We start from the raw sequence: 27,973 nt of genomic DNA on the forward strand, positions 1-27,973 counted from the left end.
CTGAGAAAATGCCTCCACCAGGCTGGTCTATAGGCGAACCTATAGGTCATTTTCCTGATTAATGATTGACATTGGAGAGCCCCGCCCACTGTGGGTGGCACCACCCCTGGGCAAGTGGTCCTGGGTTCTATAAAAAAGCAGGCTGAGGAAGCCAGTAAACAGCGTCTTCCGTGGCTTCTGTGTCAGCTCCTGCCTGCAGGACCCTTGCCTTGAGTTTCTATCTGGACTTCCTCACTAATGGACGGTGAGCTGTGAGAAAAAGTAAACCCTTTACTCCCCAAGGTGCTCTAGGCATTCATCACAGCAATATGAACCTGACTCGGTCGCCAAAGGAGGAGCCATGTTCAGCTTACCTTTATAGTCCATGCCAAACTTAAAAGAAACATTTTTGAATACTAGACAAAAACATATCAGATGCAAGAACAGGGTGTTTGTTCACTAGAGAACGTGTGAAAGGAACCAAGTGTTGGAAGTATTGTGAGCATTTTGCTTAGGCTGGTTATAAGCTATTGTCACAGTAAAGAACAAGGTTTAATGTCAGCTTGTATTTTTGTATCATATTTTAACTCTTTTAAGATTAAGTTTCTTCATGTAGAGAGCTTGTGGAATCTAGTGTCCTCCAAAACTGTTAAAATTAACTAGAATTATTTCCCAATTTTGGGATAATAGGGAGCATTGCCTACCGAAGTAACATTCAGCTAAAAATCCTTAATTTGGAAAATGAGAAAAAAATACTTTGTCAGTTATTATTGTCTATCAATTTTTATAACACCTATTGCCTTGACTGTTTTAAGTAATTAACTTAAATCATACATACACATTTCTCAGCAGAACCAGGTTTAGAATTGACTTCAGAGGAAAAGCACGAAGAGCTCTCCAGAAATGAAGACTGCCAGCCTCAGGTGTGTAGTGAGTCGCGCTTCAGTTGATGACTGACACTGTCTTCTCTGATTTCATGATGCTTGATAAAGTCTGCAGACTCTTGGGATGCCGGCTTTTCACATAACTTGAATGCTCCCTAACCAAACCCTCAGCGATTGATCCCGAAGGAAAAAGCTAAGGTCTGGGGTGCATTAGTTTGTGCAGAGGAATGCAAAGCAAGGGATGCGTTCAAAAGTAGTGGCAGCTCATGCTTCTTCCCACCCATCAGGCATTAAATATCTTTGTAAAAGTCACACTTTCTGTGATTGTTTCTCTCATTGATCCAACAACAGTATCAGGTAGCTTACCTGACCCAAACTTGTTGAACTCTATTATATATTTTGGTATCAAAAGGTTAGGTTGGGCATGGAGACCTAGCTCAGTGCTTAAGAGCACATATTGCTCTCCCAGAGAACCCACCTCAGTTTAGTTCCGAGCGTCCAACATCAGGCCGCTCAAAACCACCTGTAACGCTAGCTCCTGACATCTGACGCCCTTCCTTAAACTTCTTAGGGTCCACACTCATGTGCACATAACACACCCACACACAGACATACTTTTCTATACAAAAATAAATAATAAAAAATAATCTTTTTAATGTTGAGTAATAAAATACATTGCACCATCCACCTGAAGAAGCGCTGATGGTGAAGGTTCGTCAGAAGAGGCAGGGTAGAGCTCCATACCTCATGGCAGAAAGAATTACTTGGCACCTGAAGGCAAGGATAGATTCGCAGTCAACCGTATGAATGTAGATACTAAATGCCAGAAAGGCAGTCCAGAGAAAAGCTAAAATTCAGCTTCAGCTGATCCCACAGGCAGGGAACATAACCAACTTCCATCTCTCCAGCAAAGGAACAGCAAAGACTAGATGTAGGGCCAAGGAATGCAAATGAGGAAATGGACGAGACAGACGCTCCCAGGAGCTGCTGTTCTATCCCAGCTCCATGCAGACCTTGTGAGTCAGGTGATCAGTGCTGAGGAATTCTGGGTCAATTGTTTAGATGTGAATGCAAAAGATAGTTGTACATCCAGCCATAAGCAGAATGTAAGCATTCCTCATGCTTTCTGGCTGATGCCTGGTCCCACACAGAAGGCTGTAATGATTGAGATATAATTTAACTTCTGATAGCATTAAATCTATACCTCAGATCTACCCAGCAGCAAAAATTGAAATATGCAGAAAATGTGCACCACAACAGGGGAGAAAGGGACAAGTTTTTCCCAGTCCTGTTATTTTTATAGGGACTGACTAAATACAGGATCCAATGCGGGATTTGCAAAACTTGGTGGAAAGGGATTTATGATGATGGTTTTGGGAAGATAAACCATTAGATAAGTACTTACAGAGGCCAGCAGAGGGCATCAGATCCCCTGGAGGTCACGCTTATGAGTGCTAGAAAACACACACTCTCGTCTGCAAGTGCTCTTAACCACTGAGCCATGTCTCCAGTCCTTCTGCTTAGACGGTTCACATGCGTAATGAAATAAGCCTTTGATTCTGATGCTCATAAACACGTTTGTTCCTGGCTCTTACGTATTTTATTTTTAAAAGCATTGACATTTGCCTAGGTGGTGCCTTCGAACCACTTCCCTTCCAATAAGGCTGATCATTTCCCCTTATAGCTCCTTCAAATCTTAACCTGCATGAACTGGCTTACAGGGTCTTACCAATTAGTAACAATAACAAAGTACTCAATTATGCCACATGCTGGGGAAGGCCAGTAAGCAAGAGCGGACAGCCACATACGGAACCTACACTTTGCTGAGAGGCGACAAATTGGCCATTGTTAAATGAACAAGGTAAAAGAAAAATCTTTTTTGAAGATGGGATTGTGGAGAAATCTGAAAGGGTCATCTGATGCCTGAGAGTGGAGGGGAGGGGTGCTGTAGTTAGCCCTTGGAAAGTTGATCATCTGCCTGGACTAAAACTGGGAAGGGTAATAAAACCAAAAGCTGAATCAAAAGTTAATTAATTAATTAATTAATTAATTAAAATAAAAAAGGCATTTATACACAAAACAGGCCCTGCCCTTAAGACCATTGAGTGAATCGCTTTGAAGCCTTCTTGGAGCAGCTATGGTTCAGAGAAGGCAGAAAGGCTGATGCGATCGATCGATCGTTACTCCTGTTGCCGGAGAGGCGCTTGTCTTCCAGAATCCCAGACTATCCACTCGGCACTCCTATTCCACTGCCGGAAACTAAAGAGTTGGGTGATAAAACCAAAGAAAACAACTAGTGTTGATCGTCGAAAAGTTAGCAGTTATCCTTTGTCTCAAACTTTCATTAAAGGTTGAAGAAGAAAGGACGCAGGAATGGAGTGGGTGGGGTGCACCGGAGGCCCTGTGTGCTGCAGCTCTTGACCACGGTGACATCGGATCACCTCTAACGAGGGAAAACGGACATCCCAGAGCCCGGCAGTCTCCTAGTGTGGACAGCGAAGAACAGGATGGGTCAGAATGTGCTGCTATTATTTTTCTCCTATAAAAATTCTAATTTAGGTTAATATGCGTGATTAACAAGCTATACTTCTAATTGAGATACCTAGGCATCCTGTGATTTTAAAAACATTAAAATATATAATTTTTCTAATCACATTGGTAAGCATTTTGCCTGAAGAATAATAATCATGACTGGAAAGTGTATAAAAAAGGTAATTATCACTGTTGTCAAATTTAATGGGGGGATAATTTTGAATGCAATATTTATTTAAATGTTCCTGTATATCATACTTTTAGTCTTAAAACTCCACTTTTTTTAAAAACTGAGACAGGGTCCACGTTGTCTGTAGCCCATATTGGCTTCTAGTCTGTAGAAGTTCTTTTACATCAGCCTCCAAAGTGCTGTGATCTACTACACCTGTTTTTAAATGAGATTAGCTTATACCTATAACCTTAATATTCAACTGAACCCAGAGGCCATGGGTTTGAGGCCAGCCTGTGCTACAGTGTGAACACACGCGCGCACACACACACACACACACACACACACACACATCTAAATTAGTTTAGATCTGTAGTATATATATTACTTCACAGTTAAAGCATATCTAGAGCACTTATCTAATGGTCTATCTTAAGATAGTTTTGTTCAGATACTTGGAATGCCTGAGCTATGGGAGAAAGCTACTTGATTTGCTAACTTATTTATGCAGACAAAATATTCATACACATAAAATAAATAAAATAAAGCAATAGGTTTAAATACTAAGCTAAAAATACATAAAATTGGCCAAGTCACTTTAGTTTCAAAAAGTCATCATATTCTTATTTTGAGTTGTATTTGTTTTAAAATGTTCGGTTACCCCCGTAACATGAGGGCCACTGTTGTACCCGTGAGTATATCTTGCCGGCAGGTTGCTATTGTAACTTGCAGTGTCTGTAGCTGAGTAAGGCCGATGATTACTCTTCTCCTTAGTATCCTTAGGACCTTCCAGCACTCTGAATAAATACTTGTCAGTAAGGGTGAAGCTGTTACTTGAGCATCAGCCTAACTGCTCCATATTCAAGGACATGAGTACGTGATGTCAGCAGGAAGGTTTTATTAGGATGTCAGGACGTGGAAGGTAACCAGTAACATTACCAATAGGCTGCAATGTTTAGAGGGGTCTATTGGATTCCTCTGGCAAATGACTCAAAAATATGTAACCCATTCTGGCAATCGGGGTCTTATTTGGTAACATATAATGTCTAGTTGAGACATTACCTCCCCATTTTATGGTAGCTCCATTTAACTTCCTTCCACATATTATTATATATTAATTACATATTATATGTCATATATTATTTTATTATATATCTATGTTATATAATAAGATGTATACATATATATATATATGATCGATTACAGTAGTAGGTTTTCCTGTGATTTTCAGAATGTCCTGTTAGTTGTCCCTCCCACAGTCCCTCCTTTACCCTGTCCTCCCATCCCATTTAACCCTCCTATTCCAGTTTCTCCTTTATCCTTTTACAATATTATCTTTTATTTCCCCTTCCTTGGAAGAGTCTCTCCTCCCTCCTGGTCCCTTTCAAGCTAACTGACCTTTGTGGTTACTCTAAATGAAACATGCATATCTAAGTTTAAAAGCACATATAAGAGTGACTGGGTCTGAATGGCCTCACTCAGGATGGTTTCATAATTTTTAACAGTTGAATAATATTCCACTGTGTAAATGTAGCACATTTTTGCTACCCATTCATCAAACATTTAAGCTGTTTCCAAATTCTGACTATTGTAAATAGAGCAGCAATGAACATGGTTGAGCAAGTGTCTCTGTGGTAGGATGTAGAGTTCCTTGGGTATACACCCAAGAGAACTGGATCTTGAGATAGATTGCTTTTTCAGCTTTTTGTGGAATCACCACACTAATCTCCATAGTCACTGTACAAGTCGGCACTCTGACCAGCAGTGATGAATGATCCCCTTTCTGCACACCCTCACTAACATCAGCTGTCATTTGTTTTCTTAATCTTGGCTATTCTGGCTTGGGTAAGATGAAATCTTTTTTGTCTTAAGATTCATTTATTCATTTCATGTATATGAGTACATAGTCACTGTCTTCAAACTCACCAGAAGAGGGCATTGGATCCCATTACAGATGGTTGTGAGCCACAATGTGGTTGCTGAGAATTGAATTCATGACTTCTGGAAGGGCAGTCAGTGATCTTAACCGCTGAGCCATCTCTCCAGCCCATAAGATGAAATCTTCAAGCAGCTTTGATTTGCATGTTCCTGATGGCTGGGACGCTGAACATTTTTTCAGTGTTTCCTGATGAGCTCATCTTCTGTAGTCGAGTCCTCTGGAAACTCTTCATTGCACTCAGACCAGGGTTTTCCTGTGCCAGCCCGTGTATGCAGCACATCAGGCCTGTGTGGTGTCTGGTTTTAAGGAGGGAATTCCATTTCCTCATTTTAGCTGCTACTTTATAACAGTGCCTACCCACTGTCTTTATATTAATAAGTGAAGTAAGATGGGGAAGACTTGGGGTTTTATAATGTTTTTATAACCTTATTCTATAGAATTATCAGAATGTATTATTTTCTGTGGTTTTTTTTTAATTAGTGGATCTGGCTTGAATATAAAAGAAGAGAAGACAAGAGACCATGAAGAATGGTCTGGAGACTTTCTGATGGACCGGACATCTAAGGAGTCTGAGCCAGCGGCTGGTGATCTCCTGCAAGTGAAGGATTCTTGGAGTTTAAATGACACAGATCCGAATAAAGGGAGGTAAAAGTGTAAATTCCCCACGAAGGGAGGGGGTAGAGTGGTTAGTTTTTCTGGATAAAGCAAGTTTACTTTCTGTTTACTCTCAAATTCCTTAGAGAAAATGACTGTAAGCTTCACGATCAGGAGGAATTAATGGCAACAGAAGAGACTTTATTTAAAAAAGAAAATATTATTTTGGTTTTTTGTTGTTTGTTTGTTTGTTTTTGTCTGAAAGGATTCTTCTTTGTTCTTCTTTTTCAGTCCTGCAAAGAGAAAATCAAAGGAAAAGCACAAGGTATTGTAGAAATCAAAACCAGATTTTGGTGGCAGGAACAGAGCACACCCCACAGAGCCCTGGCCATCCCCCTAAGTGGGTAACAGCCTAGAGCTCATCACTTAGAGAGGAGCCGCAGCCTCTCAGCTGCCCACCAGCAACACCATAACATAGCAACCACCACTGCCTACCCTCAGCACTGCCCACCCCAAATCTGGTAGACTCGGTGACCTCACAGAGGCTATGTCCAGCTTTACAGACAAGAAGAAAGACTTAGGAAGCAGAATACTTTGTGCTAGATTTAGAATATGGCTTCACCAAGAGGAATGACACACAGGGAGATGTATTTTGACCACAAGGAAGAATCAACCCAGAAAGTTGCTTTGCTCTGTAAGAGAAAAAGGTGTGGTGGCAGTGAATTTTCAGGTCAGGTGGAGATCCAATTGAAGAGAGTAGAAATGCCACAGACCTCAACCACTGCAGGGCGGTCTACATTCCACCTTCAGAGTCCGCCAATAGTGAGATCTGGAAAGGAATGAGCAGTGCTAAAGCCAGGCTGGACAATGCCAGCAAAGGCCCCACTGTGACAAGGTTCTAGCTTTGCTACATGCAGGACTCAGTGAACATTGTCAGTGTGTGCAGAGTGAGAGAGGCCATGCTCCTGCAAGGGTCTCCACTTGCTGAGGACAGCAGAGGAAGCCTAGGGAGAGGACAAGGGAACTCAGGGAGATGACACCTCAGAGTGGGTCCCACTGTCACTTCAATCACCATCTCAGGTGCCAGAAATCCACAGACTACAAGACAGAAAAGAGACAAAACAGCAGGAGGGGCGGAGCAAACGCTGCTTGGCCATGTCTGCTAGCACAGGGGTTAGTCACCCATCCGGCAGATGGGAGTCAAATTCCAGCACAGCAAATGAACAGAAGATCAGATCTGAAGACCTTGCGTGACTGGTTCTTTACTTACTCTTTTCTGTTTGTCTGATAGCTAGACCCACTGGAGTATCTACAACACACATGGTTTTTAATCTACATGCGTAGACATATATGTAGGCAAAACACTCATACACATGAAATAAAAATGAAGGGGAAAAAGCATAGAATCTTCTGTTATGTAAAGACATTTGCTTAGAAGCCATTGACAAAGCTCCTCTTGGGCAAACATCAATCCTTTTCAGAAGCACCCACATTTCTGCTTGGATGCTGTACAACCCTCCCCCACTGCTGTATGTGGTATCGCTGTCTGAGAATGCTGTGACCTAGCATAGTTTGTTTTGCAGGTCAGAGGAGAAATGAATGCTATGGAAGACGCTGATGACTTCACTCCGCTCTCTGAGTCGTGCTCAGATAACAGTGAGTTGCCTGACCCTCACTATCAGGATGCTGGGCTGCTATACAAACAGTATTTTTCCCTTTTATTGAAAATAGTTTTTCTCAAATAATACATCCTTGATTACAGTTTCTTCTCCTCCTACTCCTCCCAGTTCCTCCCCGCCTCCCTTCCCACTTGAATCCACTTCTTTTCTAGCTTTCCTTAGAAAGCAAACAGTCTTCTAAGGGATGCTAAGATATAATATGTGTTCCAAGGTCTCTCACTGTCTGTGCATTGTCTAGCTGTGGGAATCTATTTTTTCCCATCTGCTGCAGGAGGAAGCTTCTCTGATGATGGCTGAGGAAGGCATAGACTTATGAATATAGCAGAGTGTCATTAGGTGTCATTTTATTGTTACGTTTTGGGTGTTTGTTTGTTTGTCTTTAGAACAGTAGTATTTGGTTTTACGCTAGGTCCCTGGATTATCTAGTTTCAGGTTCTCAGTCATCCAAGCAGTGTCAGGTCTGGGTTCCTGTTGGGCTGCACATCTGCCTCACTGCTAGGGCATAGGAGCACCCCTCAGCTCAGAGGAGGCAGTCTGTGGTAGGGGTCCCAGCCCATGTTTCCCCCTGATGAGAAACAGTGAGATCTGGGGCAAATGCTGTGGTTCTCGATCCCTTACGTACCTAGACGCTGCTGGGGACCCTGAGTTGAGAACACTGGCCCGCAAGACTGCGCTTCCCCTACACCAGGCAGGAAGGATATGGCTGAGAGTCCTGGAAGGGACAGAATCTAGTCTAGTTCTGAATGAATGCCAAGAGTACAGAGGGGCTGAAAGAGAGAAGACATTCTCTGGGAGATTTAGATGTGGCTCCTTATAATGAAGCCACCCTCCCACCAGGCAATCCTTGAAGGAGAAGGTCCTTGCTTGTCCAAAATGCTTTATTTATGGCAGATGTGGATACATATGTCTTACTCAGAGTGAACCAGGGAATAAATACCCTTGACAGAAAGGAGTGCCCAGAAAGGGAAGCTCATTGGCTGAATATTTGGGGCCTGTCTAGATACTTCATTAGCATGGAGAACTCCAGGTTTATATGCTATGTGGCCGGTTGTCATGGTCCTCTCAGTGGGGTGTCATGGTTACATGTTCCAGGACAGGTAGAGTCTGGCTGGAAGCTGATTCCACACCTGACATTCTCACTCACAAGATTTCCTGGGGCTTTTGAACTTGTTTCAACCTTACCAGCTCTTCTGTCTGGTGTCATGGTCCACTTGCCCCACAGGTTCCATCTCATGAAGTGGGCCTTAAGTCAAATCCTATATTGGTTGGTTATTCCACAAGCTTTGAGTCACCGTTGCACTAACATATCTTTCAGGCAAAGCACCAGTGTAGATCAGAGGGTTTGTGGCTAGGTTGGTGTTTATATTTCTTCTTTCTTTTAGCAAAGACACTAGAGCACAGGGGTGAAGGCTTGATACAGCAACAGCTTGACTTCTCCATGTTCAGTGAGTTGAGGGGGTTTTGTCTTCAACAATGGGACCTTGCTGTCAGTTTGCAGAGAGCAGCCTATAGTTTTAGACTTTGTTGTTTAGGGGTTCTCATGGGACCCCTTTAGCCAATAACTCAATTATATATAGCACAATCCTAGTTCTAGAAGTTCTGTTTGGTGACAAGAGATCTCCAGTTGGGGCTCTGTCTGTCCTATTATCTGAGGATTTTGGTTATATCACCTTCATATGTGTATATATCTAGGAAGCTTTTACTGTGTTAGGTTTCCATACTACCCCTCAAATGGCACATAATTTAGCTGTCTCCATATATATATTCCCTCCCTCATTCTCTCCCCACCCCCACCACTTGACCCTCACATTCCAGTCTCCCAGCACCATGCCTGAATTAATCCATAACTACTCTACTTCCCTTTCCTAGAGAGATCTGCCTGACACCAGTTCCTTACTCTACAGCTACACTCTGTGGTTCCGTGGATAGTACTCTGGTTATCATTGATGTAAACAAATCAATAGCCACATATAAGCGAATACACACCATGTTTGCTGAGTTACATCACTCAGGATAAACGTTTCTAGTCTCAACCATTTACCTTCAGATTTCATAATTTCATGATTTCATTTTTAATGGCTGAGTGATGATCCATTGCGTGCATGTAGCACATTTTCTTTATCGGTTCTTCAGTTGATGGACTTCAAGGTTTATTCCAACTTCTGGCTACTATAAGTAGAGCCACAATAAACATGGTTGAGCCCATGTCTCTGAGGTAGGATGTAGAGGCCTCTGGGTATATGCCCAAGAGTGGTATAGCTGGGTATTGGGGTAGATCTACTCTTCTCTTCCTGAGGAACAGCATCACTGATTTCAATAGTGGCTGTAAAAGTTTTCACTCTCACCAGCTATGGATGAGGGTTTGTCTAACTCGACATCTCACCAGCATGAACTGTCACTGTGATTGACTTGTTTTTGTTTTTGTTTTTGTTTTTGTTTTTGTTTTTGTTTTTGTTTTTCAAGACAGGGTTTCTCTGTGTAGCCTGTAGACCAGCTCTGTAGATCAGGCTGGCCTCAAACTCAGAGATCCGCCTGCCTCTGCGTCCTGAGTGCTGGGATTAAGGGCCTGTGCCACCACGCTGGGCACCACTTATGTTGGTCTTAGCCATTCTGAATGGTATAAGATCAAATCTCAAAGCAGCTTTGATTTGCATTCCCCTGATAAGGATGTTGAAAGTCTCTATAAGTGTTCCTCAGCCTCGTGAGTTTCCTCTATCGATAATTCTGTTTAGATGAATTGAATTATTTGTTTTCTTGATATCTAACTGTTGAGTCTTTATATATTTTGGATGTTAACTTTATTGAATGTATAGTTGGTTAAAAGAAAATGCTTTCCCTTTCTATTGACTGACACTTTGTCCAAATGATGGTGTCCTTTGCCTTACAGAAGCTTCTCCAGTTTCATGAGGTCCCATATATTAAGTGTTGATTTTAGTACCTATGCTACTGGTGTTCTATTCGGAGCATCTTTTCTCTGTGCCAATGAGTTCAAGGCCATTACCTGATTTCTATCAGATTCCGTGTATTTGGTTCTATGTGGAAAGCTTTGATCCATTTGAAGTTGAATAAGTTATGCATCTATCTGGATTCTTCTACATGTAGCCATCCATTTTGTCCAGCACCATTTGCTAAAGAAGCTGATTTCTTTTTCCAACTGTACATTTCTCACTTCTTCATCAAAATCAGGTATTCAGGTGGGGGGTGATGGCACACATCTTTAATCCCAGCACTTGAGAGGCAGAGGCAAGTGGATCTCTGTGACTTTGAGACCAGCCTAGTCTACAAACTGAGTCTCTATTACACAGAGAACCCTGTCTCAAAATGAAACAAAACAAAACAAAATTCAGGTGTCCATAGGTATATGGATTTATGTCTGGCTCTTCAATTCAGTTCCACTGTTCGTGTCTGGTTTCGTTGTTGTTATTGTTTTGTTTTGTTTTTGAGGGGTTTTGTTTTGGGGGCGTGCATGTGCATGCATGCATTCGTGTGTGTGTGTGTGTGTGTGTGTGTGTGTGTGTGTGTGTGTGTGCACGCGCCAATACCATGCTGGTTTTATTACTATAGCTCTGTAATACAACTTGAAATCAAGAACAGTGATTCCTCCAACAGTTCTTTTTATTAAGCAGAATTGTTTTATCTAGCCTGAATTTTTTTGTTTCCATATGAAGCTGAAAATTTTCCTTTCAAGATCTGGAAAAAAATAAATTACTGTTTGTTAGGAGAAAGGGCCTCCAAGTTGGAGAAGAACATTCAGCAACTACAGTACAATCAGTAGAGATGTACAGGTAATGGGGCCTTAAAGGAGAAGCTTCCCTTTAAAACCTGGTGTGAGGATAAAGCTAGCACTGTGACTCACACCTTTAGCGTAGATCAGAGTCTGAGGTCAGCCAGGCTACACAGTCCAATCTTGCCTCAAAAATGACATAAAATAAAAGAGTGAGACTATGGAAGAGGAAGACAGTGAGCTAGCAAGAGTGCTTCCCAGAACAAAATCCTGAGAACAAAGGATCAGACTTCTGTGAGGACAGAGCATTTGTGGCAGGAGGTTGCACATCACATGACTTAGTTCAGCAAGACAGAGCACGGAAGAGCATAGAGCAATACATTAAGAGCCATTGAGCCACTGGGCATGGCGGTTCATGCCCTTAATCCCAGCACTTGGGAAATAGAGACAGGTGAATCCCTTACTGAAAACCTAGCCTGGTCTACAGAGTGAGTTCCAGGATAACCATAGCCAAGGCTACACAGAGAAACACTGCGGGGGTTGTGGGTAGGCTGTCAAGTCACTGCACAAACTGCTTAATTCTGTCCCAAAGGGAGCTGTGAGGAGGTGTGACTGATGTCTTCAGGCCATGGGACCTGGCTTGCTTTTTATTTGCCTGTTTATTTTCTAAAGAGAAAGATGGTGTGGAATTACATTGGTGGGAGGATCTGGGAGGAGCTGAGGGAGGGTAAACCATGATCAGAATGTATTGTGTGGAAAAAAAATCTATTTTCAATTCTTTTTTAAAAAGTGACCACTGGGGGTTGGGGATTTAGCTCAGTGGTAGAGCGCTTGCCTAGCAAGCACAAGGCCCTGGGTTCAGTCCCCAGCTCCGGAAAAAAAAAAAGAAAAAAAAAGTGACCACTGTCTCTGTTCTAGAGGCAGAGCTGTGCTGTAACACACACCAAGCAGAAACAGAAACTGAGTCCTGTGAGCTACTTACAAGACAAACTGGGAACATGGAAGGCGGTGTAGCAGGGGAGGTGCTGAAAACAGAGCCAGCGAGATCAAGGTTAGAACACAAAGGCCTGGAGAGAGAAATCTCCACTACGCAACCCCGGTGGGATGGTGAATAGGAGAAAACATTCTAGTCTTTTGGGGGGTGAAGTCCTCGCCAATACTGTGACAGGCTGTGGCTCCTACGTGTTTCCAAAACTTAGGTGCACACTGCAGCATAGAGTCTTGTTACGTACTCAGCAATGAGAAGCTGGCAGTGCTTTCTATGTGTTTCGTTTGTTTGTTTTTGTTTTTAAAGAATGGTGTAGAAGAAACTCAAGGTAAGAGAACTGATGGTATAAAGGATTCATTAATAGATTTGCTTAGGAGACATTTAAGAAGGAGAATTTTGCTAAAGGAACACTGTCCCCTCAAAGATAAGTAATCCGCCCAGCAGGCCTGTTAGTACATGTTTGTTCACCAGGATTGACCAGCCATTGTACCCATCCCCTAAGAACACGTTCAAGGGTGCCAAGTTCTGGTCTGTCTTTAGGTTCCTTTGTGCTTTTATCAGGAAAAACATAATTCTGCCACATGGGTAAGATGACCCTAGGTAACAACCATTCAAAAGAGAACAACAGTGGTGTACTTAAAAAAATAATTCTGGCAATATCTTTCTTGTGTAAATCCCCCATCTGCCCACATAGCCAGATGCCTCCTGTCTTTGTCTAAATTGTCCAAAGTATAACCTAAGGCCGGGACTTAGAGGAAAGTTAAAGATGTTGTCATTTGTGCACTCCATAAGCCTCGGGTGTGTAAGTTAGTAAACTTTCTGTTCAAGGCTGACTTTTCCTTGGGCACTAGCCAGAGCTAGACATGTTCTTCCCGTCATCTCTAAGTGTACGGGGTGACTGCTCACTAGAAAGGCACGTTTTTCTTATTCCAGGGAAACTGTTTATATGTTGTTTTCTGTGTTTTTAATGATTTACTTTATTAATTCATTCAACATAGAATGATTGTCTGATAGTATAGAACCGTCTTTAAAAATGACTTTAGTCAATAAGTGAGTGGACGGGTGTGATGGCTCACATCCGTAATCTCATCCCTGAGGAGGCCGAGTCAGAAGGGTGACCAACCAGCTTGGGCTACATAGAAAGTTCCACCCTGGGCTACAGAGAGTGAGACCCCATCTCAAAAAATAAAAATAAATAGAAATATAAAGAAGACTTTGCTCCATATGTCTGTTGTCCTCACGAAAGCTGAATTAACTTACAATCCCACTGTAGTGTAAGAAACACTCGTTTTCTCAAACACAAGTTTTAAAATCTCTGCAGCTGTCCTCTTTCTTTTAATTAACTTATTTTTATTGTATACTTTATGTATTTACATTTACATTGTCATCCCCTTTGCCAGTTCATCCCTCTCTCATCCCTCTTGCCCTGCTTCTATGAGGATGCTCCCCCTCCCAGCCACCCACTCGCACCTCTACACCCTGACACTTCCCTATACCCTTTACTTACTTATTTTTGGTGTTGAAGACTAAATTTCATCTGTGTGAGGTCAGCACACAATGCTGTTACACGCCCAGCTATACTTTTGTTCTTTTATTACCCCGTGTGTGAGCATTTGCCCTATGTATGTATGTATGTATGTATGTATGTATGTATGTATGTATGCATACTATATGTGCAGGCAGAGAGGCCAGAGGAAGACACTGGATCCCCTGGAACTGACGTTACAGTTGTGAGCCACCATTGGGTGCTGGGAACCTAACCCAGATCCTGTATAAGAGCAGCCAGCATTCCTAACCACTGAGTCATCTTCCCACATGCAACACCATCGTTCTTAAACTGTATCAAATAGAGTAAGTGACCAATTAATTTATTCAGTACTTCTCTCTTAATGATAAAATGAACAGCTTTCTATGTTGAAAGAACAGGATACTCTTTATTACTGAATCAATTATCTTTTATGCATTTTTAATTGCTTATTATAATAAGATGATTTGGAAGCATTAGTAAGAGGTAACATAAGCTCCCTAATCTTGCCTTGAATTCTAGCAAGGAGCATACCCATTGTTTGAAAGCTTCAGAAGGGGCTCTCTCACATTGTAAATCATTTGAGGGATACATGTAATGTTATATAAAAATAAGATTTTATGTCGAGTTAATTCCATACATGTTTGCAAGCAATAACTTTTAGGAATTAACTTTACCTGTTTTTATTAGGGGACTATGTATAAAATTATGTCAAATTATACACAGACGATCATTTTTAATTTGTCAAATCACTGATTGGTTTCAAGATGGCTTTTCCAAAATAGCTACAGTTTCTCTTAACAGAAACTTAGCAGTCAAGAAAACCTTTCTTCAGCATTGCCCTCCCAATATGCATGAGCTCTGGAAAAGTCGAAAGTGAGAGACTGAAAGCATGGCATCAAAAGAATGTATTGAAATATAGAAATTGGATTAGGATAGGCCGGGATATTGGCTTGTTAGGATAATGAAATGATGGATACTTTGGTTTTTTTTAAAAAAATGAATTTTAAGATAAGCATATTTAACCTCAGAGAGGCATTGAAAGAAACAGAGGAGACGGGAGAAGGTGCAAGGGTGAAGATGCAGTTACCAGGAAAAGATGAGCTTTATTCTGAGGGCGCTGAGAGGCAGCAATACGACATGGCTCTGAGTGCCCTGCACCTGAAGACCAAACAGACTGTGAGGCAGGTAAACCAGTTGCATGCTAGCAATTATCCTTAAAGTGTGTGACTTTACTTCACTGACATTACTCATACTATCTCTGACGAACATGCATATACGTGAGTACATCACTGGACAGTATAACCTGCATGACTAATGTTCCGTGTGTGCGGTCCATTGTTTAACAAACCGTTATTTCTGGTCTGGCTGGATTGCTCAGTGGTTAAGAGCTTGCTGTCCTTCCAAAGGACACTGGCCATTTTACAACCACCTGTAACCCCAGCTCCAGGGCATATGATACCCTGTTCTTGTCTCCAGGGACCCCTGCATATGCATGGCATACAACGCACAATGATTTTTAAATTGAAATCTAAGGAAATGTCACCTTACCCTAAAATGAAATCATGACATTTACACAGAAGTAGCTACTGTCAGTCTTGGAGCGATGAGTGGGGAGTTTAATCACTGCGCTGTCACAAATGGCCACTGGGGCACCTTTATGCCGAAATGCAGCCTCATTAGCTTGACACTGACGAAGGAACCTCTCCTATGCTTCACAAAGCGGTTCACTTCACAGCAGTGTCTGTGCCAGTCTTTGCTCTGTGACAAGGCTACCTATGTTTTACACGGTTAGAATTCGACTCGTTCACGTGGAGGAAAGGTCCCCGAGCATCAACCACCTACTTTCTTTGGATAAGTTTTTAAGATCTGCATTTAATTAAGCTTTTAGGATTTTTGTCACCAATGATATGGGGTTAAACCTTCATGGATTGTGAAGAAGAAAAAGAAGAGGAAGATGGGGAGGAGGAAGAGGAGGAAGACGACAACGACGCTGACAACTTTTAGAGAACCAAATGACAAATTTTAAAATCACCCTCGGGAAAAAAAAAGTTAAATGCACAAAAGAAAACCAGAGCGCAGACTTTTCATGGGTCATTTTCAGATGACTAATGCCCTGTTACGTGAATGGGCACATTTAGAAAGGAAATTACGTGCACGGTGCAAAGTGTAGAGAATTTTCGAATTCCTTTTTTATTTGTATGAGTGTTTTTGCTTGCATGTATGTATATATATACGACATGCGTGCCTGGCGCCCATGGAGGCCAGAGAGGGTATTGAATCCTATTGCCATTACAAATGGTTGTTAGCCACTGTGTGAGGTCGGGAACCTAACCTAGGTCCTCTGGAAAAGCAGCAAGTGCTCTTGACCACTGAGCCATCTCTCCAGCCATCCATGGGCATATGTAACACATGTGGCACTGATAGGGACATGTTTTTCCCACTGAACAAACTGGTTGGATAGTAATACTCAGATAGGCTCACCCAAAGTGAAGGCCTGCATGTCTCTCGCAGAAGCTGACTTCCCGTGATTGTAAACCTTGCCACCAATGATGGGTTTCTTAGCTGGTCACAGCTATTCTGCTCCCTGAATATGTTTGTGTGGAAGGGCACGTCCTACTTTGCTGTTGCAACTGCTGTGGAAGGGCAACACACGCAGCCAGCAGATACCATGTTTTCAACCTGCTAATTCCTTTAGAGAGAAATAATCCCTATTCCAAAACAGAGCTTCTGAAAACAGCAATGCCAGATACACATTACATACATGCTCCACAGTGAAGACACTCACACAGATAGGTTACCACATCTCTCAGGAAATGCAGTTGGACAGAGATGGCTCAGTGGTTAAGACTACTTGCTGTTCTTACAGAAGACCCAAGTTCAACTCCCAGCGCCCACATGGTGGCTCACAACTGTTTCTAACTCCAATTCTAAGAGATCCGGTACCCTCTTTCGGCCTCCATGGGCGCCAGGCACAGACATAGAAGCAAAAAGACACCTATACCTTATTTAATTGTTTTTGTTTTTTGCCATCGTAAATATTTGAGGTCATATCTTTTCCTTCCATTTTAGACCTACTGTAAAAGCATAGAAATAGATTACATATATATTTTGCATCAAAAACTAAAAAAAGAAAGTTGTCTTATTCCTGTCACTGCCTTTTGGCAGAGAGTTATGTAATAAGCATGATGGCCATGCATGCAGTTTATGGAAATCATTTGAAGTGCAAATTCAGGGTCTCTTTGCATAGTCACAATTTCAGAACATTTTCATGACCTTAAGGAAAACGTCAGATCCCTTACCTGTTACCCTCCTCCTAGGTCCTCCTTCTTTCCCAGCATTCCCCCATTCTTATAGACGTTTCCTATAAATAGTCAGGCCTCCTTGCTGAGCTTCTATCACGTGGTGTTCTCAAGCTCACCACAGCACTAGCTCCTGTTGTTGAACAGTTAGTTCTCTTCTGTGTGGCTGTCCCACACACCCATTCGTCAGAGCCGCCACAGTGTCGCTGCTGTTCCTGGCCATTGTGAGTGATGCTGCGATGATTTTGTGGACATGTTTTTTATTTATTTCTTTGCCATTGGGTTTTCTCCTTTGGGTTGAGAGTGCTGACTTTACTCTCTCATCGCTTTTGATCATGCTTCCTCTCTTTCCAGATTTTATTCGTCTGCTTTCATTTATTCAGAAGTAGCTCGAGATTTACTATTTCATGATAGTTTTTCCGACCCTCTTTACCTTGCATTTGCAGAACAATAAAGTTGTTAATTTTGTATGCTTTCTTCATTTGGCCATATTGCTTTGTTTTATGCCTTAATCTTGTCGAAGTATAAATTTGCCTAAAGGGAAAATCATGTTTTATAAGGATGCCACTTTTTCTTGAAAACACTGACTGAAAATGTTTTTGCTAAACAGTTGGTAGAGCCTGGGGGTGGAGCTTAGAGAGTGCTTGCCTAGCATGTCGGGCCCTAGATTACATCCTCAGGGCTGAAAAGACAAAACAAACAGAAAAACAGCTGTTAAGATAAAATTAATTACTGCATACAATTCTTATAATTTCAGACATTGACATCAGAAGAGTTTTAATCTAAATATATGTTTTAAACTTAAATATAAAACTTCATCTATCACAGAATTATTTACCAAATGCTCATATTTTGCTCATAATGGTAAAAGTGAAATCTACCTTCCTTTATAACAGAGGCTGATTTGGAATTGTAGTAATCTATAAACAGAGAGACTCTCAGAAAAGCTTTTCTGATATTCCATTCTTGTACATTACCCCTAGTAACTACCATCTGCTCATCAAAGTGCAGGCAGACAAAGGGCAACAGAGCACTTGCTGTGGAGGAAGAGAACCTTTATTCACAGTTAAGACCAACACCTCTGACACTCACCTCATCTGCACAGTACCTTACCCCAGAGTTGTAGTTTGTCCTGTTCTGTTTTCATTGCCTGCTAAGAGAAAATCCGATGGACAGTTGATGAACAAAAACCAAGTAGCTGGCCAGTACACTTATAAAAGTTTCAAGACTTACTGGGAGTGTGCCTAGGACCTCCATTTTGAAGCGACCTTCACTGGCTTGAGAGAGATTCCATGCATCTAGTGTGGGAGGCTCCAAGGAACATGTCACCTGCCTAAAGGGTAGGACGGTATGAGACCAGTGTCAGGTGTTATGCAGCAGCAGATGCTATCTATGGCTCCCTATGTCTTTGAAATTCTTCTAATTACTTTACGCGTAGTTTCTAATCTAATCAAGACCAGCATTAGAAGTTGTAATTACCTCTCTTTTACTGATGAGGTAGCAAGGCATAGAAAACTGATTTGCTCAAGACCAATAGCTATTAGTAACTAGAGCTGGACCTGGAACACAGGCATTGTGGCATCTCACTTAGAAGCTGCCTCTCACACTTTCCTTTAGCATCCAGATCTCCCTTAGAGCATCGTATTGCTTTGTGATCGCTACTTGTATAGCTCTAGATATTCATCGATATGAATTATTAAAATTATACTTGGGCTGGAGAGACAGCTCAATGGTTAAGAGCACTGACTGCTCTTCCAGAGGTCCAGAGTTCTAATCCCAGCAACCACATGGTGGATCTGTAAAAGATCTGATGCCCTCTTCTGGTGTGTCTAAAGACAGCTACTGTGTAGTCATATATAATAAATAAATCTTTAAAAAAGAAAACAAGGAAAAAAAGAAATTATACTTGAGGCAGTACTTGGACCATGCAAATTTTCAACATTATAGGATTTCCTTTTTCCCTCCCTCATTTACCAATTGCGTCAATTTTAGTGTCTGAGAAAGTATGGTTTCAAAACCAGAATGGCATTTTCAGTCATAAGACAGATCAGTGACTCAGACAATAGTATTTTAGATTTGGTGGGGATAAAACCCCTCTTGCAACAATTCAGTTAACTCCACAGTGATAGCACAAAGTTCCCCTCGGAATGCAGACAACGGGATGGTCATAAGATTTTAGCATGAAGGGGCAAGAGAGATGATGGTTCAGCCATTAAGAGCACTTGCTGGTTCTTGCAGAAGATCCAGGGTTCCATTCCCAGCATCCACGTAGGGCAGCTCACACTGCCTGTAACTCTAGCTCCAGGGAATCCTATGCCCAATTCTGGCTTCTACAGACACCTGCGCACATAGGGTGCATCCACACACACCAAATCACACATATGTACATACATATATACATACATACATACATACATACATACATACATACATACATACATACATACAAAATAATTTGAGCATGAAAGCATGACAGGAAGATTTGTACTAAAATATTAGTAAAATTTTCTTTTTAATTCTTTGTTTTAGTTGCAAGAGACACAGGATCGACAAAGAGAAGTTGTTCGGAGTTCGCAGAGGATGCAGGACCACTTGCAGAAGTATAACCTCAAAGGGGGATACCTGAGGGCTTACAAGGGAATCCTCGGTGTGACGTGTTGATCATATTGGTTAGAATAAGTTCAGTTCTGAGATGACCAGAGACATTTCAGGTTTACGTCTGTTGGTCTGGGACACGGCTCGGAAGGATGATTAAGGCGTGCTTTGGATGCCCACAGCCCTGGGTTCCATCTCCCAATCTGTCTGATATTAGTTCATTGTACCCATATTTAGCACACACTCTATAAAACACATCTAGAAAACTTAAACGCCATCTACCTTTCTTTTATTTTTAAGAATTTAAGTTCTTTGTCATTGTGCAGTGTTGTAAATTATTCATCTGTAACAGTAATTGTTTTATAAAATACATTTTAGGCTTCAGGCTGGATGTTCTGAGGCAGAAGCTATGGTACAAGAGCAAGGAAAGAAAACTGCAGAGCTTCAGAAGCTACACGCAGGCATGGTGAGTGCGCCCTCTGCTGCTTTGGCCTCAGGTTCCCTTTCCCGGATGGGAATGTCCAAGATGGGAATGTCATGGGAGAAGTGAAAGGTCCCACTGAGAAGAATGTATCCCCTCTGACACCATTTCCTGCCGTGACTGAAAATCCTCTTAGCTTTAAAGGAGATTTGATCGAATTCATAAGCTAATGGTTTTGGTAACCTGCCTTAATGCATACTATTCTTGATAAACAATATTTTTAAGAAAGAAAAATTCAGATGAATTTTATGTAATTTTATGGTTTTAAGTAATTTTATGATTTATTTTTCAAAGACTAGAGTCAAAGAGGAACGGCAAAAGAAACTCCGCATAATCACACTATCTCTGAAGGGTTCTCTGGATCAAACAAAGAATAAAAATGAAGAATTAGAAAGGGAGATCACCGAGTACGGTTTTAATACTTCAAATGTCTTCACTCGCGGGCATTTTCAATTATGTTGATTGTATTAACATCTAAATATTAATTCATTTTATAACTGTTTTAACAACCAAAACTTACTGTGTTTTAAAATTCACTTCAGAAACCCACAACTCAATCTGAAAATTTGATTGCCAAAATGTATTTTCTCTCTAATGATCCTGAAAACAATATTGAAGACTCTGGCTGGACATTCCCTTCCTCTTTTCTTCCTGCCTGCCTTCCTTCTTTCTTTGTTCTTTCTTTGTTTCTTTCTTCATTCCTTTCTTTCCTTCTTTTTTCTTTCTTAGTCAAGATTTCCTAAATTGTTTCTATATTGCCCCTCCCCTGCCCCTCCCCCAGACCCACCCCCCAGACGCACCCTCCCGTCTTGTACCCATTCAGCTTTGTATCCTTTTTTCACCGTGGACTCTAATTTGTGCTGCCCATCTATTCCTGAATGCACAGCCTCTCTCTGGCTCATGGTTGACGTGCAGGGTCCACACTTTTCAAGAAAACTGACCCTTATTTCCCTGCAAATAGCTCTTCAGCTACGGGCGGGGTTTCACGTCTACCTCCCCTTGCCTTGCTGAGACAGAGGCTGGTTTGAGCTTGCACAGGGCTTGTGCGCGGTCAGAATCACTGAATTTACTATATATATGCAGCTGTCCTGTTGCACGGCCACGTTTTGTTGCAGCCATTCTTGGCGTCTGGCCCTTTTCATTGTCTCTGTCCCTTTTTCCACAATGGTCCCTGAGCCCTGGGAAGAAGGATGAGGCCAGTTTTTCTTCCTTTTCTTCTGGTATCATCCTTCATTCAGCATCCAAGCATTCTTCTGGCTAAAACGGTTATCACAATTATCTTCAGGCTTTATCGTCTTTCTGCTTTTCTTTTTTCTATTATGATATCATGCAGACACGTTCCTTTTCCATGGGGGTACCCATTTATAGGGTATATATATGTAGAGAAATCTGTATATATGTATACACATACAACTAAAATATAGTTAACCCTGTTATAGCAGAAGTTTGCCTTTAGGACCCTCCATAAATACCAAAACTCTATGGATAGTCCACTCTCGTATGTAAAGTGGTCTATATTTGTATATAGTTCACACATATTCACATTTTTCTTCTTTACCTTTTTTTTATGAATGAAAAGGGATTTTGTGTGTATTTAGGCTTCTCAAGATATCTCAGGTTATTTATAAACAAAAAAAAAAACAAAAACAAAAACAAAACATAAAACAAGAAAAACCAACAATGTCCAAAATCTGATGAAAATCCAGTATCTTAAACACTTCTGGTTCCAGGCATTTCAGACAGGGACATGACCAGTAGATGGGATGGCCCCTTGAAAAGTAGGGTACACAAAGGATCTTTCTTGCTTTTGTTTGTCATATTGAGAGCTGCCTTGAAGAGAGGGCAATGAGCCTAGAAATGAAGGAAGGTCTCTAGTTAGCTAGTAAGGCACAAAGATACTTTAGTCCCCTAGCTGGTAAAAGATGGGTGCCCCACAACCACGTGAATGAACATAGAAGCCTATCTGTTTTTTTTTTTTTCAAATTTGTTGCCACTGGTTACTAACGGATCTTCAGCCAAAAAAAAAAAAAAAGCAAACTAGAAAAGCTAGTTTGTTTTTTTTTAATTTTTTTTATCTTTATTAACTTGAGTAGTTCTTATTTACATTTCGATTGTTATTCCCTTTCCCGGTTTCCAGGCCAACATCCCCTCCCCTTCTCTATGGGTGTTACCCTCTCCATCCTCCCCCCATTACCGCCCTCCCCCAAAAATCACGTTCACTGGGGGTTCAGTCTTAGCAGGACCCAGGGATTCCCTTCCACTGGTACTCTTACTAGAATATTCATTGCTACCTATGAGGTCAGAGTCCAGGGTCGGTTCATGTATAGTCTTTAGGTAGTGGCTTAGTCCCTGGAAGCTCTGGTTGCTTGGCATTGTTGTTCATATAGGGTCTCGAGCCCCTTCAAGCTCTTCCAGTCCTTTCTCTGATTCCTTCAACGGGAGTCCTGTTCTCAGTTCAGTGGTTTGCTGCTGGTATTCGCCTATGTATTTGCTGTATTCTGGCTGTGTCTCTCAGGAGAGATCTACATCTGGTTCCTGTCAGCCTGCACTTCTTTGCTTCATTCATCTTATCTAGTTGGGTGGCTATATATGAATGGGCCACATGTGGGGCAGGCTCTGAATGGGTGTTCCTTCTGCCTCTGTTCTAAACTTTGCCTCCCTATTCCCTCCCAAGGGTATTCTTGTTCCCCTTTTAAAGAAGGAGTGAAGCATTCGCATTTTGGTCATCCTTCTTGAGTTTCATGTGTTCTGTGCATCTAGGGTAATTCAAATATTTGGGCTAATAGCCACTTATCAATGAGTGCATACTATGTGTGTTCTTCTGTGATTGGGTTACCTCACTCAGGATGATATTTTCCAGTTCCATCCATTTGCCTATGAATTTCATACAGTCATTGTTTTTGATAGCTGAGTAATATTCCATTGTGTAGATGTACCACATTTTCTGTATCCATTCCTCTGATGATGGGCATCTGGGTTATTTCCAGCTTCTGGCTATTACAAATAAGGCTGCGATGAACATAGTGGAGCATGTGTCTTTGTTTTATGTTGGGGCATCTTTTGGGTATATGCCCAAGAGAGGTATAGCTGGGTCCTCAGGTAGTTCAATGTCCAATTTTCTGAGGAACCTCCAGACTGATTTCCAGAATGGTTGTACCAGTCTGCAATCCCACCAACAATGGAGGAGTGTTCCTCTTTCTCCATATCCTTGCCGGCATCTGCTGTTGCCTGAGTTTTTGATCTTAGCCATTCTCACTGGTGTGAGGTGAAATCTCAGGGATGTTTTGATTTGCATTTCCCTTATGACTAAAGATGTTGAACATTTCTTTAGGTGTTTCTCAGCCATTCGGCATTCCTCAGCTGTGAATTCTTTGTTTAGCTCTGAACCTCATTTTTTAATAGGGTTGTCTCCCCTGCAGTCTAACTTCTTGAGTTCTTTGTATATTTTGGATATAAGCCCTCTATCTGTTGTAGGATTGGTAAAGATCTTTTCCCAATCTCTTGGTTGCCGTTTTGTCCTAACCAGTGTCCTTTGCCTTACAGAAGCTTTGCAGTTTTATAAGATCCCATTTGTCAATTCTTGATCTTAGAGCATAAGCCATTGGTGTTTTGTTCAGGAAATTTTCTCCAGTGCCCATGTGTTCCAGATCCTTCCCCACTTTTTCTTCTATTAGTTTGAGTGTATCTGGTTTGATGTGGAGGCCCTCGATCCACTTGGACTTAAGTTTTGTACAGGGTGATGAGCATGGATCGATCTGCATTCTTCTACATGTTGACCTTAGTCGAACCAGCACAATTTGCTGAAAATGCTGTCTTTTGTCCATTGGATGGTTTTGGATCCTTTGTCAAAAATCAAGTGCCCATAGGTGTGTGGGTTCATTTCTGGGTCTTCAATTCTATTCTATCTGTCTGTCTCTGTACCAATACCATGCAGTTTTTATCACTATTGCTCTGTAATACTGCTTGAGTTCAGGGATAGTGATTTCCCCTGAAGTCCTTTTATTGTTGAGGATAGTTTTAGCTATCCTGGATTTTTTGTTATTCCAGATGAATTTGCAAATTGTTCTAACTCTCTGAAGAATTGGATTGGTATTTTGATGGGGATTGCATTGAATCTGTAGATCGCTTTTGGTAAAATGGCCATTTTTACTATATTAATTCTGCCAATCCATGAGCATGGGAGATCTTTCCATCTTCTGAGGTCTTCTTCAATTTCTTTCTTCAGAGACTTGAAATTCTTATTGTACAGATCTTTTACTTGCTTGGTTAAAGTCACACCGAGGTATTTTATATTATCTGGGACTATTATGAAGGGTGTCATTTCCCTAATTTCTTTCTCAGCTTGTTTCTTTTTTGTGTAGAGGAAGGCTACTGATTTATTTGAGTTAATTTTATACCCAGCCACTTTGCTGAAGTTGTTTATCAGCTTTAGTAGTTCTCTGGTGGAACTTTTGGGATCACTTAAATATACTATCATATCATCTGCAAATAGTGATATTTTGACTTCTTCTTTTCCAATCTGTATCCCCTTGATCTCCTTTTGTCTGATTGCTCTGGCTAGAACTTCAAGAACTATATTGAATAAGTAAGGAGAGAGTGGGCAGCCTTGTCTGGTCCCTGATTTTAGTGGGATTGCTTCAAGTTTCTCTCCATTTAGTTTAATGTTAGCAACTGGTTTGCTGTATATGGCTTTTACTATGTTTAGGTATGGGCCTTGAATTCCTATTCTTTCCAGGACTTTTATCATGAAGGTGTTGAATTTTGTCAAATGCTTTCTCAGCATCTAATGAAATGATCATGTGGTTTTGTTCTTTCAGTTTGTTTATATAATGGATCACGTTGATGGTTTTCTGTATATTAAACCATCCCTGCATGCCTGGGATGAAGCCTACTTGATCACGGTGGATGATTGTTTTGATGTGCTCTTGGATTCGGTTTGCCAGAATTTTATTGAGTATTTTTGCGTCGATATTCATAAGGGAAACTGGTCTGAAGTTCTCTTTCTTTGTTGGGTCTTTGTGTGGTTTAGGTATAAGAGTAATTGTGGCTTCATAGAAGGAATTCGGTAGTGCTTCATCTGTTTCAATTTTGTGGAATAGTTTGGGTAGTATTGGTATGAGGTCTTCTCTGATGGCCTGATAGAATTCTGCACCAAACCTGTCTGGACCTGGGCTCTTTTTGGTTGGGAGACCTTTAATGACTGCTTCTATTTTGTTAGGAGTTATGGGGTTGTTTAAATGGTTTATCTGTTTCTGATTTAACTCCGGTACCTGGTATCTGTCTAGGAAATTGTCCATTTCCTGCAGATTTTCAAGTTTTGTTGAATATATGCTTTTGTAGTAGGATCTGATGATTTTTTGAATTTCCTCTGATTCTGTAGTTATGTCTCCCTTTTCATTTCTGATTTTGTTAATTTGGACACACTGTGTTCTCTCATTAGTCTGGCTAAGGGTTTATCTATCTTGTTGATTTTCTCAAAGAACCAACTTTTGGTTCTGTTGATTTTTTCTATGGTCCTTTTTGTTTCTACTTGGTTGATCTTCTTTACCTTAATTACTGATCTCTGGGTTAGTCCTAACTGTTAATAATTAGTGCTTCATAATATAATACTAAAGTAGATATTAACAGTAAAAACAATTGTGCATATGGTTATAGTGTTTATTCATTATCTGCCATAAATTCCATCATTTTTTCTTTATAATGTTTACCTAAGATTATAATTTCATTAGAATATTTTCAATAATTGAAGTTGAAACAAATGAGAGATCATAATGTGTAGATCTATTTTAAAAGAAATAATGTATGTACAAATGTGATAACAAATGCAATCCATTTGAAAAATTGTCAAACATTTACTCTTTAAAAAACTTTCCATTCTTACTGGAAAATATCATCCTGAGTGAGCTAACCCAATCACAGAAAGACATACATGGTATGCACTCATTGATAAGTGGCTATTAGCCCAAATGCTTGAATTACCCTAGATCCCTAGAACAAACGAAACTCAAGACGGATGATCAAAATGTGAATGCTTCACTCCTTCTTTAAATGAGGAAAAAGAATACCCTTGGCAGGGAAGGGAGAGGCAAAGATTAAAACAGAGACTGAAGGAACACCCATTCAGAGCCTGCCCCACATGTGGCCCATACATATACAGCCACCCAATTAGACAAGATGGATGAAGCAAAGAAGTGCAGACCGACAGGAGCCGGATGTAGATCGCTCCTGAGAGACACAGCCAGAATACAGCAAATATAGAGGCGAATGCCAGCAGCAAACCACTGAACTGAGAATAGGTCCCCTATTGAAGGAATCAGAGAAAGAACTGGAAGAGCTTGAAGGGGCTCGAGACCCCAAAAGTACAACAATGCCAAGCAACCAGAGCTTCCAGGGACTAAGCCACTACCTAAAGACTATACATGGACTGACCCTGGACTCTGACCCCATAGGTAGCAATGAATATCCTAGTAAGAGCACCAGTGGAAGGGGAAGCCCTGGGTCCTGCTAACACTGAACCCACAGTGAACTAGTCTATGGGGGGAGGGCGGCAATGGGGGGAGGGTTGGGAGGGGAACACCCATAAGGAAGGGGAGGGGGGAGGGGGATGTTTGCCCGGAAACCGGGAAAGGGAATAACACTCGAAATGTATATAAGAAATACTCAAGTTAATAAAAAAAAAAAAAAAAAAAAAAACTTTCCATTCTTTTACAGAATAAAAAAACACTTAGGAGTAATGAGAAAGAAACTGAATGACCATGAAAATGGAGAATTTAGTTGCCATGGAGATTTAAAAACTAAAGAACTTAAGCTGAATGTTTCAGTGGATATGTTTAAAAATGAGGTAAATTTAACATGTTTGGAGACCCTCACATATTGGTGTCAGTGAAATAGTAGTTCTTTTTCCATTGAAAGGGTGTCATGTTAAACTCAAAATGGTATGTAAAGTCAAGTAGCACACAACATCCCAAACCGTTAAATCTTGACTAGCATCCATTTCATTTGGTAGCTGTTTTTGGAATATAACTAGCAGACCCATTAGTCAGTTACTCAACAGATGCCGGTCAAAAGCATTTGACATGATCGCAAGTGCCTTGCAAGCACCACCCCATTGGAGACCGCTCTCACCAGCCACATACCCTGCAGTCATCACTCATCCCTCTTCCGGATCAGCCCCAGGGAACCACCAACAAACCGTGTTCCCATCACCTTGCTTACCATGTACAAGTCATACCAACCATCACATGGTCTGTAATCTAGGTTCTTTCTCCTTCTGCTTTGCATTGTGTTTTCAGTGTTCATGGATGTTGTGATCTTACCAATATGCCAATCAAAGAGATGAGTGATGATGAGAAGCAGGCAGGATATTCAATATTCACACAGAGGAGAGGGACAGATAACAGTCCACATGACCTTTACGTTCACACTGAGAAAGAGCTGGGTCAGAGGGCAAGAGTGCATCAGTCCTAGGAAAGGTGTTTTCCAGGTCTTGTCCAGCAAGGCATTTGTTACTGTTGTCATTGCTAGTGGCATTTGTTCGGGTTCCTATAAGATAACTACTCCTATTCAGGTTGTAATCTCCCCA

At 41.2% G+C, this 27,973-nt stretch overlaps 1 protein-coding gene, 1 long non-coding RNA gene and 1 pseudogene across 7 annotated transcripts in view; 2 read left to right on the forward strand and 1 right to left on the reverse strand.

Annotated features, from left to right (window-relative positions):
* The window catches only part of Ankrd62l (ankyrin repeat domain 62 like), an 88,397-nt gene that overhangs the window by 48,472 nt on the left and 11,952 nt on the right, over positions 1-27,973 (forward strand). For 2 of the 4 annotated variants that reach the window (XM_087607627.1, XM_087607630.1), the window contains exons 16-26: positions 829-902; positions 3,214-3,374; positions 5,984-6,148; positions 6,389-6,422; positions 7,681-7,753; positions 12,419-12,551; positions 15,045-15,201; positions 19,845-19,915; positions 20,289-20,376; positions 20,686-20,798; positions 27,103-27,232. In XM_087607627.1, coding sequence (XP_087463753.1) covers positions 829-902; positions 3,214-3,374; positions 5,984-6,148; positions 6,389-6,422; positions 7,681-7,753; positions 12,419-12,551; positions 15,045-15,201; positions 19,845-19,915; positions 20,289-20,376; positions 20,686-20,798; positions 27,103-27,232 — 1,199 coding nt within the window. The remainder of the gene's footprint in view (positions 1-828; positions 903-3,213; positions 3,375-5,983; positions 6,149-6,388; positions 6,423-7,680; positions 7,754-12,418; positions 12,552-15,044; positions 15,202-19,844; positions 19,916-20,288; positions 20,377-20,685; positions 20,799-27,102; positions 27,233-27,973) is intronic. The other 2 variants (XM_087607633.1, XM_087607638.1) reach the window with 1 other exon arrangement.
* On the forward strand, positions 1,130-2,248 carry LOC148007805 (general transcription factor IIH subunit 1 pseudogene; annotated as a pseudogene).
* Positions 11,374-27,973, reverse strand: part of Rpl36-ps12 (ribosomal protein L36, pseudogene) — a 34,285-nt gene continuing 17,685 nt past the window's right edge. Inside the window, exons 2-5 of one of the 3 annotated variants that reach the window (XR_015652455.1) lie at positions 18,549-18,648; positions 18,408-18,468; positions 17,316-17,997; positions 11,374-11,466 (exon numbers count right to left, since the gene is read on the reverse strand). This is a non-coding gene — a long non-coding RNA (ribosomal protein L36, pseudogene). Of the gene's footprint in view, positions 11,467-14,084; positions 15,175-16,183; positions 16,386-16,867; positions 17,998-18,407; positions 18,469-18,548; positions 18,649-27,973 lie in introns of those variants that run through there. The other 2 variants (XR_015652456.1, XR_015652454.1) reach the window with 2 other exon arrangements.

The sequence above is a fragment of the Rattus norvegicus genome, chromosome 1 (genome assembly GCF_021556685.1).
Source record: "Rattus norvegicus strain SHRSP/BbbUtx chromosome 1, alternate assembly SHRSP_T2T, whole genome shotgun sequence".
Taxonomy (NCBI): domain Eukaryota; kingdom Metazoa; phylum Chordata; class Mammalia; order Rodentia; family Muridae; genus Rattus; species Rattus norvegicus.